General features: G+C 42.5%; 1 protein-coding gene across 4 annotated transcripts; it reads left to right on the top strand.

The window, feature by feature from the left end:
- The first annotated feature begins 4,428 nt into the window (after window positions 1–4,428).
- On the top strand, window positions 4,429–15,610 carry gnb3a (guanine nucleotide binding protein (G protein), beta polypeptide 3a). Of its 4 annotated transcripts, none has more exons than XM_054741056.2 (9): window positions 4,429–4,651; window positions 8,012–8,130; window positions 9,263–9,408; window positions 9,626–9,689; window positions 11,307–11,469; window positions 11,550–11,616; window positions 11,681–11,882; window positions 11,964–12,180; window positions 14,655–15,610. In XM_054741056.2, exons 2-9 carry the CDS (start codon window positions 8,074–8,076, stop codon window positions 14,759–14,761), a joined length of 1,023 nt encoding a protein of 340 aa, XP_054597031.1. In that variant the 5' UTR covers window positions 4,429–4,651; window positions 8,012–8,073; the 3' UTR covers window positions 14,762–15,610. The 4 variants fall into 4 exon arrangements, with proteins under 4 accessions (XP_054597031.1, XP_054597032.1, XP_015805729.1 ...); XM_054741057.2 differs by having other exon boundaries at window positions 4,429–4,682; XM_015950243.3 differs by lacking the exon at window positions 4,429–4,651 and adding an exon at window positions 7,073–7,344.
- Window positions 15,611–15,635: the final 25 nt, after the last annotated feature.

Here is a 15,635-nt window from a genome sequence, read left to right as displayed (position 1 = left end):
TGATATGGTGAAACTAGGATTAGAAAAGCCTGACAGATCTACGTCACACTGTCACTTAACATTCATAAACTCAGCCGTCTTGGTTCATGACGGGGAAGGCTGTTGTTGGTTTAGCGTCCAGCAAACAGCAGGGAACGTCTCGGCTAGTAGAAGCTAACCGTTAGCATTATCAACTCCACCACACAGCGGAACCCCTTCAGGCTTGTGTTATTTGTGGAGATAACATAACCACGTACAAAGCAAAGAGTCAGTGGTAGAGTTGTGTTGCTCTTATCCAATCAGAGCTGAGATGTCAAAATATCAGGAAATTAGACTTCAGATCCTGCCGTGTTCTGCCACTCTGCTCCAGCAATCTATATTTAAGAATAAATTATTTATTCTCCTAACTAATTTTATTTGTTTTTTAATGACAGTCTGAATTCACCCTAACTGAGTCAGATGTTTGAAAATGAACAATCATTGTGTTTCCAGTGTTGATCTTGTTGAATCAAACATGAATGATTTATTTAAATTAGTAAACGTGGAAAAAAATCTTTGCTTTATATATAGTTTTATTTTAGTTTATTCAGGGTATCCGAGGGTCCTTAAAAAGTCTTAAATTTGATTTTCCATATTTAAGGCCTTAAAAATCCTTAAAAATGACAAATAATCCTTAAATACAGTTTCCAAAGGTCTTAAATTACCAAAGACCCAATAAACAAGATTCTTTTATTACTATAAAATTTTCATGAATTTCTAGTTAGTGCAGCATTTCTGGTGTACGATGTTGGTGTAAGCGGAACCGTACACATACACATTCAGTTGGTTGTGAAAGGGGGCTATTTTTAGATGAGCACATTAGCTGGTTAAGCTAGCGGGAGCTTGCGCCATGGAGAAGGGCAAGTTTAATGGTGGCTGGATGGTTAATCCCATGTTCGAGACGTGGTTAGCACCGGTTCCAGGCAATAGCTGGAAATTATAGCTTAAATTTACTTTTAAAAAATAGCTTAAATTTTGTCAAAGTGGCCTTAAAAAAGGTCTTAAAAAGTCTTAAATCTGGCTCCCTTAAACCTGCAGATACCCTGTTATTTAAAATCAGTTAAGAACAGCAAAACATTGAGCTAGTTTTCAATAATTAATTTGACCAGAGAGCTATGAAAATTTTACAGTGAAGCGACATAAATACTGTTTTCTAAACTAAAACAATTTAAAAGTTTTTATGGATTATTTTTTAAAGTTGTGTTTAAATGTTTAATTTACATGCAGCCAACTAGAATATGTGAGTCAACAAACCTAAACTCAATATATCTACAGTCTCTGCAAACATCCTTTCTATTTATGTCGGTTTAAAACAGGCAGCAAACCAAATAAATTCATCTTTAGAAGATGAAGATGCCATCATCCAGCTGCTTCAACCAATCCACTGTCATCTGGACTAAGAAGGGCAGCACTGTCAGGGTCATGTTCTTTGATTTCTCCAGTGCATTTAACACAATCCAGCCTGATGTACTTTGCCTGAAACTCCAGAAGACACTGGTGAGGGCCTCAACTATCGCCTGGATTAAAGACTACCTGACAAACAGACCACAGTTTGTGAGGCTGAAGAACTGCACATCAAACCAGGCGATCAGTAACATTGGAGCACCACAGGGGACTGTACTCTCACCATTCCTTTTCACCCTGTACACCTCAGCCTTCTAGTACAAATCAGAGAGCTGTCATCTACAGAAATACTCAGATGACTCTGCAGTTGTCGGGTGTATCAGAGATGGACAGGAAGCTGAGTACAGAGAGCTGGTGGAGCGCTTTGTGGCATGGTGTGGAAACAATCATCTGACCTTGAACGTGAACAAGACAAAGGAGATGATTTTAGACTTCAGAAGAAACAGGGTGGAGTCAAACACTGTTTCCATCATGGGAGAAGAAGTGGAGATGGTTGAGGAATACAAATACCTTGGAGTTCACCTGGACAACAGACTGGACTGGAGAAAGAACAGCAAAGCCGTTTACAAGAAGGGACACAGCAGACTGCACTTCTTGAGGATGCTAAGGTCCTTCAATGTGTGTAGCAAGATGCTGCAGATCTTCTACAAGTCTGTTGTTGAGAGTGTAATCTCTTCAGCCATCGTCTGTTGGGGTAGCAGCATCAGAAGCAGGGACCTGAAAAGGCTCAACAGCCTAATAAAAAAGGCTGGTTCTGTTCTGGGGACGACTGTGGAACCGCTGGAGGAGATAATGCAAAGAAGGATTCTCCAGAGAATCAAGAAAATGATGGACAACCCTGAGCATTCTCTTCACAAGACTGTCCGACAACGGAAGAGTGTCTTCAGTCAGAGGCTTCTTCAGTTTGGCTGCAACACGGACCGCTACTGGAGATCCTTCCTGCCAACAGCCATTGTAACATACAACAACTCTTTGATGACTTGATTATTATTATTATTATTATTCTGAGCTACTACAGCAATCAATTTCCCTCAGGGATTAATAAAGTATTTTTGAATTGAATTGAATTGAACTGAATTTAGGCTCTGTCGCTCAAACATCTGCTATGCTTTAATACTAACAGATGAAAGTTAAAGGTCATTTTCACTTTTAAAAAGCCAAAAGTAAAACGTTTCTGCAGAACAATGTGTGTTTGGTGCATAGATCATAACTTATTATTGACTTCACAGTGTGTTTTTATCCTGGCGAGGGTGTGTGTGTGTGTGTGTGTGTGTGCGTCTGCTAACAAATCCTTTTTTCCTGTTTTTGGTCCTCTCTTCTGCTCTCCATCTCACAGCCCGCCTCCCCCAAACGCCATTCCTCCAAATCCGGGGTCAGCGCTGCTGTCGTCACGGCGCTCCGCTGAGCAGAGGTCAACACTTTTAAACCCCACAGCTTATTTTATGCTCACTGCATCATTCTATAAACCCCAGAAAGTAGGCAGCACACACATTAACACACATAAGAGCTCTTTTTTTTCTTCCTGCTCCAGATATGGATATGCGGACTTTCGCTTTGTTTAAAATCACCAATAAAGCTAAAATGTGTGTTTTTAGATTATCAGAAAAAGAAAAACCCTGAAATGTTCCAAAAATACGTGCAAGCTCCAGAAAAAGCTTCCAATTAAGGTTTGCCCATAAATTATTATTATAATATTGAAATATACATTATTTAAAAGCACTTCATGGTTCAAAAGTAGAATAATTTTCTCTCATTAAAGCAACAAACCTCTCAAAACTACCTATAAATGTAAATATTTTGGTTGAAATGCACATTTTAAAAAAGTGAAATTATTTCCACATTCATTAAATTTCAAAAGTCGTCATTTGTGATGTCACAAATGGGGAAATTAGAACAGAATCACTTCTTACCTGCTGTTGCTGTTGTTGGAGAGCAGTGGCTCAACTCCAAGCACCTCCCAGATATCAGAGCTTCTCAGCTAATAGCAGCCCGAATGGGGCTGGATGAGCATGGCCAGCTCATTTTCTTAAAGTGACAGAGCCCTGAAACGACTCATTTTGGAAGGTACTGAAAATGTCAAATTAAAACTCCTGAAATTGCTTCACGTGAGAGGGATTTGTGCAAAGAACTTCATGAATATGTTTTGTATCGACCATAGAGCTATCATAACTTAATACAAAAAGTCATAACATATCCCCTTTAAGTAGCCGATGATGACGATCAGATCAAACATGATTGATTCAGGAGTTTATTCCCACACCGTCTGGATGAAATGCTGTTCCTGCTCTCACTGCCTTTTTCCTGAAAGTGGTATTTCCTGATGTGAGCCGAGCTGTTTCATAACTAATACAGGTGATTTGCTTGGTTAGATAATGTGCAGCAGCTGTGGAGTGCACTCTGGCCAACAGATCAGGGACACAGTTACCAGCAGACATCACATTTTGATGGTTTGTCTTGCTCCGATGTTTAATAAGAACTGGAAATTTTTTTTAAAATCCAGACAGAGGACTCCTGCTGCGGCCCTCGGCTGGTTTTCACACCAGAAATGAGCAGGAAAGGAAAGAAAATGTTGTTTTCGGCTTTCTGAGAGGATAGAACATGCATTGGATGGTTTATTTGTGCCTGCTGGGTTGTTCTGCTTGATCAGTAATTATAAACCACAGATCACTTTCTCTGAGCGCTACAGTAGATGCTCACATTTCCATTCTCAGCCTGAGCCCTGCTCATCAACTTTCTAATATTAACTTCATCTCAGGTTTACAAAACAGAAGCTCCTGCCTCTCAGATCCTCTGGAAAACCACCCCAGCACCATAAATAGCCATGTTCCCAGGTCCTGTTATGATTCCGACTCTAATTCACCCCGGCTCGGGCCTTGTGACCCCCACAGCCATGTTTGGTTACCCCCGTCGTCTCTTCTGCCTTCATTTCTGCCTCTTTTACCTCCACTGCCCCCCCCCCCACCCCACCAGCCCTCTCCTCTGTCCATCCCAGGTTTTATCTCCTCATCGCTGATCTCCCTTCATCCCTCCAATCCTCATCTGTTCTTCATAGGAGCAGCGGGCAGAGTTAGCGGCGGAGAAATATTCAGTCGGGTGTGTTTGACACCGAAAGTGAATGAGCGGAGGGGGGAAGTGTGCTAAACACTGGTTAAACTTATGAAAACGACCTGAGGAGGACCGCTGGAGGAAAAACCATCACTGATCCACCCTCGGAGGAAAGTTTGGATCGGTGAGTGGATGCTCTTGTGTTGCTCTTTTCTGTAAGTTTCTTTTTACCTAAAGACCAGAAAAAACACACAAGGTCGAGGCCAAAAATCTGTTTTTAACACTAAATTATTCAACTCGGCCAAAACCTTGAAGGATGCATGAATTACTTTTACTTTGAGCTTCTTCTTGAGTGGAAAAGTTGATTCTTCACAGATTATAAACTCTAATCTTGATGCTTTTGATGTCACGTTGAATTTTTATGATGATGCTGAAAACATGTCGACACAAAGTTAATGCAGATACGGACTCTTTCCGTACATTTATGGATTTTGCTACAAGGGGATTTACATGAGAGCAGCATGCTGGTATTATCTTATGGACTCATAATCTGAGTTAAAAGCAAATTCCCTTTATTGTGATGCTCTTCAGTACTACCAGACACCCACCATAATAAAATTCAAATTCAAATATACTTTATTAATCCCAGAGGGAAATTATAGTTTCAGTACACACAATTCTGAGATCAGACATACATACATAGACACATGACAGGAATTGTTACTTCAGAGTTACCCTCCACAGGGAGGGCAGCTTTGCTATGCAAAAACACACCTCAGACAGAAATGCACACAGACTTCAGACATTACACAACATAAGTGTCCACCGGAGGGGGGGGGGGGGGGGGGGGTACTCTCCTCACTTCAGTGCGTGCAGCCACATGGGGCAGCGCGTTTCACCTCTGTTTGGACAGGGGAGGGAGATAATGGGTTAGAGGGCACATTGACTCCTAGATACAGTTTCACGGCCTTCACCGGTCACAGTCCCACCCAGGCGGGATAGGGAGAAAGAGTTTCCATAGCGACAGCAGCATTCCACATTTCTTCTGAGGGGGGAGTTTTCACTTCAGCCTCACAGGCTCCAAGGGCACCAGATTCAGATAAGATATGTTTTGGGGACAGACAGAGATCATTTCCTCTCTGCCTTAGTGTTCTGTTGGTCTACGACCCCTCTAGATCCAATAGTGGCATAATTAATCTATCCCAATCCGTGCTGATCCGTCCACTCGCTCCTTGACGGAATCCACCTTTTGTGCCAGAGTCTGAATCGCAGCCAAAGTTCCAAGCTCACGACTCATCTCGACAATTATATGAGTTTGTGCGTTCACAGCGCGATGCATTCCATCGGGGCGACGGTGGCACAGGAGTTAAGTGCTCGCCCGTAATCGGAAGGTTGCAGGTTCGAGCCCCGCTCAATCAAGCTGTTGTTGTGTCCTTGGGCAAGACACTTAACCCACGTTGCCTGCTGGTGGTGGTCGGAGGGACCGGTGGCGCCAGTGCTCGGCAGCCTTGCCTCTGTCAGTGCGCCCCAGGGCAGCTGTGGCTACATTGTAGTTCATCCCCACCAGTGTGTGAATGGGTGAATGGCTGATTGTGTTGTAAAGCGCCTTGGGGGGTTCCAGGCCTCTAGAAGGCGCTATATCAAATACAGGCCATTTACCATTTTACCATCCCTGAGCTCCGGGATTGAGCCAATATTCCTCAAAACCTCGTTAATTTTCCGGTAAGCCAGGTAACCGCAGAGGCCAAAGAGCAGGAATCCTGACACCAAAACACGAATATCCAAACATCTTCAGAATCCTCTACAGACAGTTGAGAGAGGCAGATCAGGTTCCACGGTTTCCAGGAGTCCATGACATGCCCAGCTGGCTCTGTCCCAGAGGGGCATCCGGGAGCCCCTTCTCCCGTTCTCATCGTTGAAAACGTTTTGTCAATCGCGTTGAGAGACCAACTGACCAGATCCATTTCTAATAATTTCCAGTTCACAGAAAGTGCCGTGCACACAAAGACAGGACAGCCTTGGGATGAGGAGGGAGGGAGAGGAGGAAAAAAGCATCTGTACTCTCCAAGAGCCGGAAGAAGAAAAACAGCATCAGGTTGTTTCTGATGCATTAATCTAACGTAAAAGCAGAACTCAAACTATAACGGAAACAGAAATTTCACTTTTTTGTTCGTTTTTATACTTTTTTATGCATCAAATACTCAGAGAAGCTTAGTGATAATTATAAATTTAATATTTGGGAAAAAGTAAAGTTAGATGTTGGACTATTTCCCACATCCCTCTGCCGGTCCCACTCCACCTCCTCCATCTGCCCCTCCGTCTCATCCCACTCTCTGCTCCCCCATCCCTTTCTCCATCTCTTATCCAGATGTAAAGAGCAGTCAATAATCGGATGAGAGCAGATTTGATTCAAAAGGCTTCCCTTAAAATCTCAGCCAGTTGGATTTAAAAACTCGCTCTCCTGTCTCGCCTCATATCCTCCACCTCTTTAACTCTGCCTCGCCTCCCTCGGCCTCCTCTTCCTCTCCTAACACTCTCTTCCATCCAGAAACCCCAGGCAGGTGTTAGCAAAAACACACACTTGCATCCCTGGAACAAAACCGTTGAGGAACACATTTAGTATAAATATTTTGTCTTTTTCTTTTCAGACCACGTATCGATCTCTGACATTTCCAACAGCAACCACATAAATCAGATCTTTCTCTCGGAGCTCCCTCTCCGCTCTTGTCCACTCCTTTTTTTCTTTAAACAAATTAGAAGCAAATCTACTTGGTCCGGTGTTATGGCACAGACTCATTCAAATAGCAAAAGAGCCGGTGAGAGATTGCTGCAGGGACGCACCATAAAACCAAACGTAACTTCTCATCAGATCTGAGGGTAAGATTGGAGAAATAGTGTGGATTTGTTGTATTTTCTTATCACCGTTAGGTGAAAGGGAGTATTTTTGTCCTTTTTGAACTCTGACGTGTGTCTCTGACTGTGTGTTGATTACATTTGCCACGCTGTATGAGTCTGACCATTAGGTGATTGGTTTACTTGTCCATTTTAATCATGATTTTACCAAATTTAATAGCCATCAACAGTAATGAGCGCTCAGCGGAGTTTCAATGGCACAAGGTGATGTGGGCTGATAGATAAATACTGATACTCTGCTGGTACGGGCTTGTGTGTACATTCAGGGTGAGGATGTGTACTTGAGAGGACACACCATCCGGAGAACAAGCTTTCACTCTTAATGTCATGTTTGACTCTTCGTACAGTGTGTGTGTGTGTGTGTGTGCGTGCGTGTGAAGCTGAAGGTGTGTCATGTTGGTTTTCCTGCAAGTTCCTGCGCATTTTCTAAAGTTTGCAAAGTAGATGAGGGCTCGTTTGACTTGCAAAGCAGCACCTACTTGACTTCTGAAGCTAGGAAAGATAATAAGTGCGGGTAGGCCAGGGTTGTTTTTAAACATGAAACTGGAGAAGAAAAACTAAAAGATGAAGGTGTTAGTCAGAATTTTTATTTTTATGAGTTTTCATCCTAACCTTTCTTCTTCATTTTCAGGATTACACGTTTTGCCAACACATCCCCTGGTCCACTGGTGTCGTCTTCTAACAACCATCACCATGGGTGAAATGGAGCAACTGAGAAAGGAGGCAGAGAGCCTCAAAGATCAGATCAACGTGAGTAGATGTATTTCTATTTGTGACTTTATTCTGTGAGTGAGTAATGATTTTTTAAAGGTGCAACATGTAAGACACTTCACAGGTGGCACAGGAGTTAAGTGCTCGCCCCGTAATCGGAAGGTTGCAGGTTTGAGCCCCGCTCAGTCTGTCGCTGTGTCCTTGGGCAAGACACTTAACCCAGGTTGCCTGCTGGTGGTGGTCGGGGGGACCGGTGGCGCCAGCGCTCGGCAGCCTTGCCTCTGTCAGTGCGCCCCAGGGCAGCTGTGGCTACATCGTAGCTCATCACCACCAGTGTGTGAATGGGTGTGAATGGGTGAATGACTGATTGTGTTGTAAAGCGCCTTGGAGGGTTCCAGGACCCTAGAAGGCGCTATATCAAATACAGGCCATTTACCATTTACTATTTACTTCTAGTAAAATAAACACAAAACAGTCTTTCTGAATCATGTTGGGAGGAAGGTTACATTGAAACCGATTTCATTCTCAGCCAGTTTGGGGTTTTTCTCCTTTCGAAAAAGCTAAAGATGGACATAGTCTTTGTTTACAATCTGTAAGTCTGTGGGGTTGCCGAGCTTGTGCCAGCTAACGCTGTAAATCAACACCAGCCAGCAAAATGCAGCAGCTAAGCCAGTAACAGGAGCGACCCAGAAGTTATTTCCTGTACCCCTAAGAAGCCACAACATCTTTTTTTGCTTTACTACAATCTGGGAGGAAGAAGGCTAGAGGCTAACGTTGAGCTAATGCTACCGTTGAATTAGAAGCAACTAGAAGCTACTTTTTCAAATACCAACAACTTCATATTACAGTGACATTTATTTATCTGCTTACGATATCAACATACAGTGTATGACTCTACTTTGTTCGTCATCTGGAATCTTCTGGTGCTGAGAGGCGTAGCTAGCAACAGCCATGAAACTCGTGGAGTAGAACAGAAAAAGTCACTCATGTGTTTGGAAAATGGGCTGCAGTAACCACATTTGACCACAGGATGTCATTATTTCTTCATTCTTACATGATGCACATTTTAAACCATCTAAAATAATAAAAATGCACACCAGTCACCTCTGTTTTGTGACTTCTTCTTAAAAAGGATCTCACCTGTTTGTTTTGTGTTTTTTGTGCTCTCAAGGCAGCTCGCAAGGCTGTGCAGGACACCACTCTGCAGGAGGCTGCAGCTAGCGTCTCTGTGGTGGGGCGAGTCCAGATGAAGACCAGAAAAACCCTTCGGGGTCATCTCGCTAAGATCTACGCCATGCACTGGGCCACAGACTCAAAGTAAACACTTAAATCCTCATGCACAAACAGAAAGGACACCACGCGTTTTTCATGTCAGTCTAGATCTGATGAGTGAGTTTAGATTATTCCAAGTTAACGTGTGCAAAATAAACTTGTAGAGGTAAAATTTGGAAAACCCGATTGTTTCAACGCAGCTTGGGCTTATATCTGATTTATTTTTGAGGTCTTTCTCTTCCTCTCTTCATTCCTTCATCAGGTTGTGTGTCAGTGCCTCACAGGATGGAAAGCTCATAGTATGGGACAGCGTGACAACAAACAAGGTACGAAAAAGTGATATATATATATATATATATATAGATAGATAGATAGATAGATAGATAGATAGATAGATAGATAGATAGATAGATAGATAGATAGATAGATAGATAGATAGATAGATAGATAGATAGATAGATAGATAGATAGATAGATAGATAGATAGATAGATAGATAGATAGATAGATAGATAGATAGATAGATAGATAGATAGATAGATAGATAGATAGATAGATAGATAGATAGATAGATAGATAGATAGATAGATAGATAGATAGATAGATAGATAGATAGATAGATAGATAGATAGATAGATAGATAGATAGATAGATAGATAGATAGATAGATAGATAGATAGATAGATAGATAGATAGATAGATAGATAGATAGATAGATAGATAGATAGACAGACAGACAGACAGACACACAGACACACACACACACACTGGCCACTTCATTTGGGACACGTTGCTAGGACCGGGTCAGACCCCCTTTTGCTTTCAGAACTATCTTAATCCTCCGTGACATAGATTCAACAAGGAACTGGAAACATTCCTCAGAGATTTTGGTCCATATTGACATGATAGCATCACGCCGTTGTTGCAGATTTGTCAGCTGCACATTTAGATGCAAATCTCGCGTTCCACCACATCCCAAAGGTGCTCTATTAGATTGAGATCTAGTGAATGTGGAGACCATTTGAGTACAGTCAACTCAATGTCATGTTCAAAAACCCCATTTGAGATGATTTGAGGTTTATGGCATGGTGCATTATCCTGCTGGAAGTAGCCATCAGAAGATGGGCACACTGTGGTCATAAAGGGATGGACATGGTCAGCAACAATACTCAGGTAGGCTGTGGCATTGCAGCGATGATCAATTAGTACTAAGGGGCTCAAACTGTGCCAAGAAAATGTCACCCACACCATTACACCACCACCAGCAGCCTGAACCATTGATACAAGGCAGGATGGGTCCATGCTTTCACGTTGTTGACGCCAAATTCTGATTCTACCATCCGAATGTTGCAGCAGAAATCGAGAATCATCTAACCAGCAACATTTTTCCAATCTTCTATCGTCCAATTTTGGTGAACCTGTGTGAAAGTTTCCTGTTCTTAGCTGACAGGAGAGACACCCAGTGTGGTCTTCTGCTGTTGTAGCCTGTCTGTCTCAAGGTTCAACGTGTTGTGGCACTCTTCTGGGCTTTTTTTGCCCCCAGAACATCATGCAAGGCATTCGTTCCCACCAGAGACCACTGCAAATGTGTCGATTCAATTAGTTTCCCACACCTTTAATAGTTTTAAACTAGCAAAACAAGGAAAAAAATCTCTTTAAATTTTTTAAACCTGCATCACAAGTTGGTGATACCTATATCTAAAGGTTCAACCTTTAGGTATAGATAAACAGAGAAGGGGGAGGCAGGTCAAGCAAAATGTTTTAAATCTAAAATTCACTTAAATATTATCTGTTTATGATAAAATAATTTAATTGAAATTGTGTCCATGTAAGACTTCCCACTGATAAACTCACAAAACTGAGAGAAAAACTATTTTATTTGCCTTGCAAATTTAGCTTCAGAGGTTTTAAAGACGAGCACACCTGTTCTCTGTGTGTTCCCAGGTGAACGCCATCCCCCTGAAGTCATCTTGGGTGATGACGTGTGCTTACGCACCTTCAGGAAACCTTGTGGCGTGCGGCGGGCTGGACAACATGTGTTCCATCTACAACCTCAAGGGCAAAGACGGGAACGTCAAGGTGATGCGTGAGCTGGCGGCACACACAGGTACAACACCACAGGTGACTGCATTCGTTTAATTTGTATTTTTTTAAAGCAGCTCATTTTCTTTGTGTTTGGTTGCCTAGGTTACCTGTCCTGCTGTCGTTTCATCAGCGACACTGAGATCATCACCAGCTCAGGCGACTGCACTTGGTAAGAACACGGCTGCTCTGTGAATGAAACACGAACATTTATCTGTAACTGCCTCTCCCTCCAGCATACTGTGGGACATTGAGACGGGGACCCAAAAGACTGCTTATGCTGGACACCAAGGAGACTGCATGTCCCTGGGCGTTTCCCCAGACTTTAAGTTTTTCATCTCAGGGGCGTGTGACTACACAGCTAAGCTGTGGGACATCAGGGAGGGCACGTGCAGACAGACCTTCTCCGGCCACGAGAGTGACGTCAACGCCATTGGGGTGAGGATGAGGAAGCAGGACTCTGACAGAGCGTGTTTTAAATAAACTCTGGTGTCCAACCATTCATCTTTTGTATTTTAGTTTTTCCCTAACGGTAACGCAGTGATAACCGGATCTGATGATGCAACCTGTAAACTCTTTGACCTGCGAGCCGACCAGGAGCTCATCACCTACCAGGACTCCAGCATCATGTGCGGGGTGACCTCCCTGGCCCCTTCCCTCTCTGGGCGGCTGATACTGGCCGGCTACGATGACTTCAATGTAAACATCTGGGACACACTTAAAGCTGAGAGAGTGGGTAAGTACAAGGAAACCAGAGAAGCTCAGTTTGCAGGGGCGGATCAACTGGGGTGGCATATGGTGGCAACTGCTGCCCTAAATGAAAGCCCTTGCTATTCCTACTGCCACCCCAGCTGGCAGCAATAAATTCAAGAAGTAGTTGTAACAAATTGGACAATATGAACGTGAACATTGCATATCCAGTTACATTAAGCTTCTTTCACAATGAATACAGAACGGAAACGGGTTCGGTTTCCATGCGGTTTTTGCATAAGTCTAAACTCATTGAGTCCAATCAGATCATTTACACCAAACGCAGTGCGGATCCAGATGCAGAGTCTATTTTTTCTGAATGCGGATTGTCATGAAGTTGTATTAATTACATTAGCCAGACAGGAAGGTTCAGCCAATGGCATCCAGTATATTTCAAAATAAAACCTGCCTCACATTATTTTTGCCGGCTTTTGTTTTATTATTAACTCATTCAGTGCAAACGACGACTAAAGCATTTGCATGTTTTTACTGTGTGGGCGTCGGAACGAGACCCCGGCACCGTGAGAACAAACATGTCAGCTTTAAAGCCGATCTTCATCCACGTACGTCACACGTCACATGATCAGGAAGCAGAAAATCCATGTGTTAGGAGATCGTTTTGGGCCGCTGCTGTAAAAAAAAAGTGAGACTCGAACCGGAAAAGCTTCTGCCGATCACAATTCAACAACGGATTATGAAAGAACGGATAGCGCTCGAAACGCGCGGATTCTTCCTGATGTAAGAGGTGAGTCTACGCTTTGTTTTGGTAGTTTTGGTGTTGACATAATCCTAGCGCGCAACTTTCTATGACACTTAAAAAAACAGTAAAACAGTTAGAAAAGCTGGCAGCGAAGGGCTTTCTTTACCGATCAGGAAACGGCTGGCAGCGAATGAGTTAATGACGGGGCTATCAGTTTACAGCGTATGATAGTTTGCGTTATTTTTACTCGTATATTTTTGTATCAAATTTCATTTGGTGCTCTTGTGGGAGCAGATTTCTGGAGAAGTCCAACACACAAACCGCAGTTGGTATGAACACCAGTGTGTAAGGAAACTGACCGCATTCGGTGTGAAACGGGCTTTAAGCTGATAAAATGATGACCCAAAACAAATGTACAGCTTTGTAAATACTGAACAAACAGGGAAAGCATGTGTGTCATTTTGGCCTCTGTAATGATTTAAATTACATGTTATTTAATAAGCCATAAGGCGTAGGATTCCATAGGAAATATGAAATCCACCTTACGGATCTGTGAGGTTATATAAACCAGAAGATTGGATCTTTTTAATGCAGGGATTAGATAACCGCTTCGTATTCACTCAGAGACAACAGAAGAGAGAGAGTCAAGTTTAAAAGTTAAGAAGTTTATTACTAACAAATTAAACTAGACTGACTTTAAGCACTAAATGTATGGTGTAACTAAAGTGGATGAGACGGTGAATGGGATGACGTGTGATGTTGGTCAGAACCAGCAAATCCGAAGCTGCGATTCGTTCTGATGGGAACTGAAGGTGATGTCTTCGCGTTAAGCTTTGGTTAGGAGATTCATAATTTGACGCCATTTGCCGGTCTACCTACCCTTCAAGAAGTCCCCTTTAGATCAGGAATGTCAAGGTCCAGCTTGACCTTCTCTGGAATCGAGCCGGTAGGAAAAGCAGCGGTTCCGATCAGTCCAGTCTGTGAGATACTTGCAGGTCGCGACAATTTGTTGGTGTCTGGTGAGACCTGAGCCTGTCTTGATGGTTCAGCTTTTATTCTGAATGGAACCGTTGCAGCAGTTGGAACAAAAACAAATTTTACAGCTTGTCGTTGTTCTTTCAGTTGAAGAGGAAAGTTACGGATTGGCCACTCCGACAACTTCTCTAGAACGCTTTGAACTGGCGTTAGAGATCACGTGGGCACAGTTTTATACTTTGGATGTTTTGGTTTATGGTCGAATGAAAAGTTGACAGAGTTACCAAACACCATCAAAACCACGCCTCCGTCAGATCTGGCAGATTCTGACTGGATCAGTGAAAGTAATGTGTCATGTCTTAACTCTACGTGAAATGAGTCCTGTTGGAACATTTAATGTCACAGTACCTTTATATTCTATAGGATCATAATAAAGTAATTAATATTTTAAGTTCACAGATCGGTCACATCTTATTTGTTGACTAACACTTGGTTGGATTAGCTTTATTAAAATGGAGTTCTTTGATTAATTAAAAGAAAAGAGTTCATTCTTCATTCTTCTGTTTAGCTGAAAATAAGCAGGTTAGAGCGAATGCATGAGACCTTGGGACTATCTCTATCTATCTCATGCAGACTAGTCCTGTGCAGAGGAGGGGGAAACAGTCATTTCATTCCGTTACACCACCTATTGTTGCTCTTCTTCTGCCACCCCATACATTTTCCAGCTCGACCACTGGTTCATCGTGTTTTTTTTGTTGTTTGTTTGTTTTTTGCATGTTTTTCAGGAGTTCTGGCCGGTCACGATAACAGAGTGAGCTGCATCGGTGTGTCTGCAGACGGCATGGCGTGTTGCACAGGATCCTGGGACAGCTTCCTCAAGATATGGAACTGAAGCCGTTCCTCCGTTGCGAGCAGAAACATAAAAGAACAGCTAGCAACCGCTCAGAAAAAAGTGAAGATTTCTTTTTAAAACGTTACGATGAGAAGATGGTATCTTTGCTGTGCCAAGTCCAGTCTAAGGCTGGAGAAGGAGTGTAAGATTTTCTCTTCTCCCTGTTATCTTGCACGCTCACCTTTCTTCTCACGTCATGGGGCAATTCGGGGTAGAACAAAGGAGTGGGAATCTCAGAAAAAATCTATGTATCATTAGTAATTCTGTGGTTTGCACATATGAAAGATGCAGTTTCATTGCAGCAATTCAAAAATCACCCAACAGTTGCCAAATAGAAATGGTAAAATGATAAGACAGTCGGTTTAGACACAACTGTTTTGTTCTAGATAAAATCACAAGATGCATCATGTGAGAACTCACATTAATATTTCAGAGTATGACTTATTTGCTTGTTCTTGTAGCTTCCTTAGATCTTTTCACCCTTTTAGACATTTGAAAGTTTTAGTTTGCATGCATCTGCATTAGTGTTTGTTTTGTGACTGATGGACTTTTTTAAAGCAGGATTTAGGATCACAATTGGGCCTAAACCCTCAGTAGTTAGAGCTGCAGCGGACAGACAGATGGGATGATGAACAGGACCACTGAGCACTTACTAAAACCTGTCCCAGGACAGGTCTTCTACATAGATTACCGTGTGCATGAGTGGCACGTTTAAAAGGATTCTTCCTTTTTCTTCTGCAAAACAGCTGAACTTGAATTTTGTGTACATAGAAAATTTTAATTTGAGCTGCATGTTTTCTGAAACCTCAGTGTACTAAATAAAATCAAATAAACATGGATTTCTGCTTTGCACGCATCATTTTTTTTACCTTAA

Source organism: Nothobranchius furzeri, chromosome 5 (assembly GCF_043380555.1).
Source record: "Nothobranchius furzeri strain GRZ-AD chromosome 5, NfurGRZ-RIMD1, whole genome shotgun sequence".
Taxonomy (NCBI): Eukaryota; Metazoa; Chordata; class Actinopteri; order Cyprinodontiformes; family Nothobranchiidae; genus Nothobranchius; species Nothobranchius furzeri.
The sequence above is the reverse complement of the archived record's forward strand: the minus strand, read 5'-3'. Positions and strand labels throughout refer to the sequence as shown.

Bases quoted from the DNA above. Each gene is read 5' to 3' on its own strand.
- gnb3a (XM_054741056.2), top strand. From the start codon at position 8,074: ATGGGTGAAATGGAGCAACTGAGAAAGGAGGCAGAGAGCCTCAAAGAT. The intron at 9,409-9,625 runs GTAAACACTTAA...TTCCTTCATCAG, and splicing joins CACTGGGCCACAGACTCAAA to GTTGTGTGTCAGTGCCTCAC. The intron at 12,181-14,654 runs GTAAGTACAAGG...CATGTTTTTCAG, and splicing joins ACTTAAAGCTGAGAGAGTGG to GAGTTCTGGCCGGTCACGAT.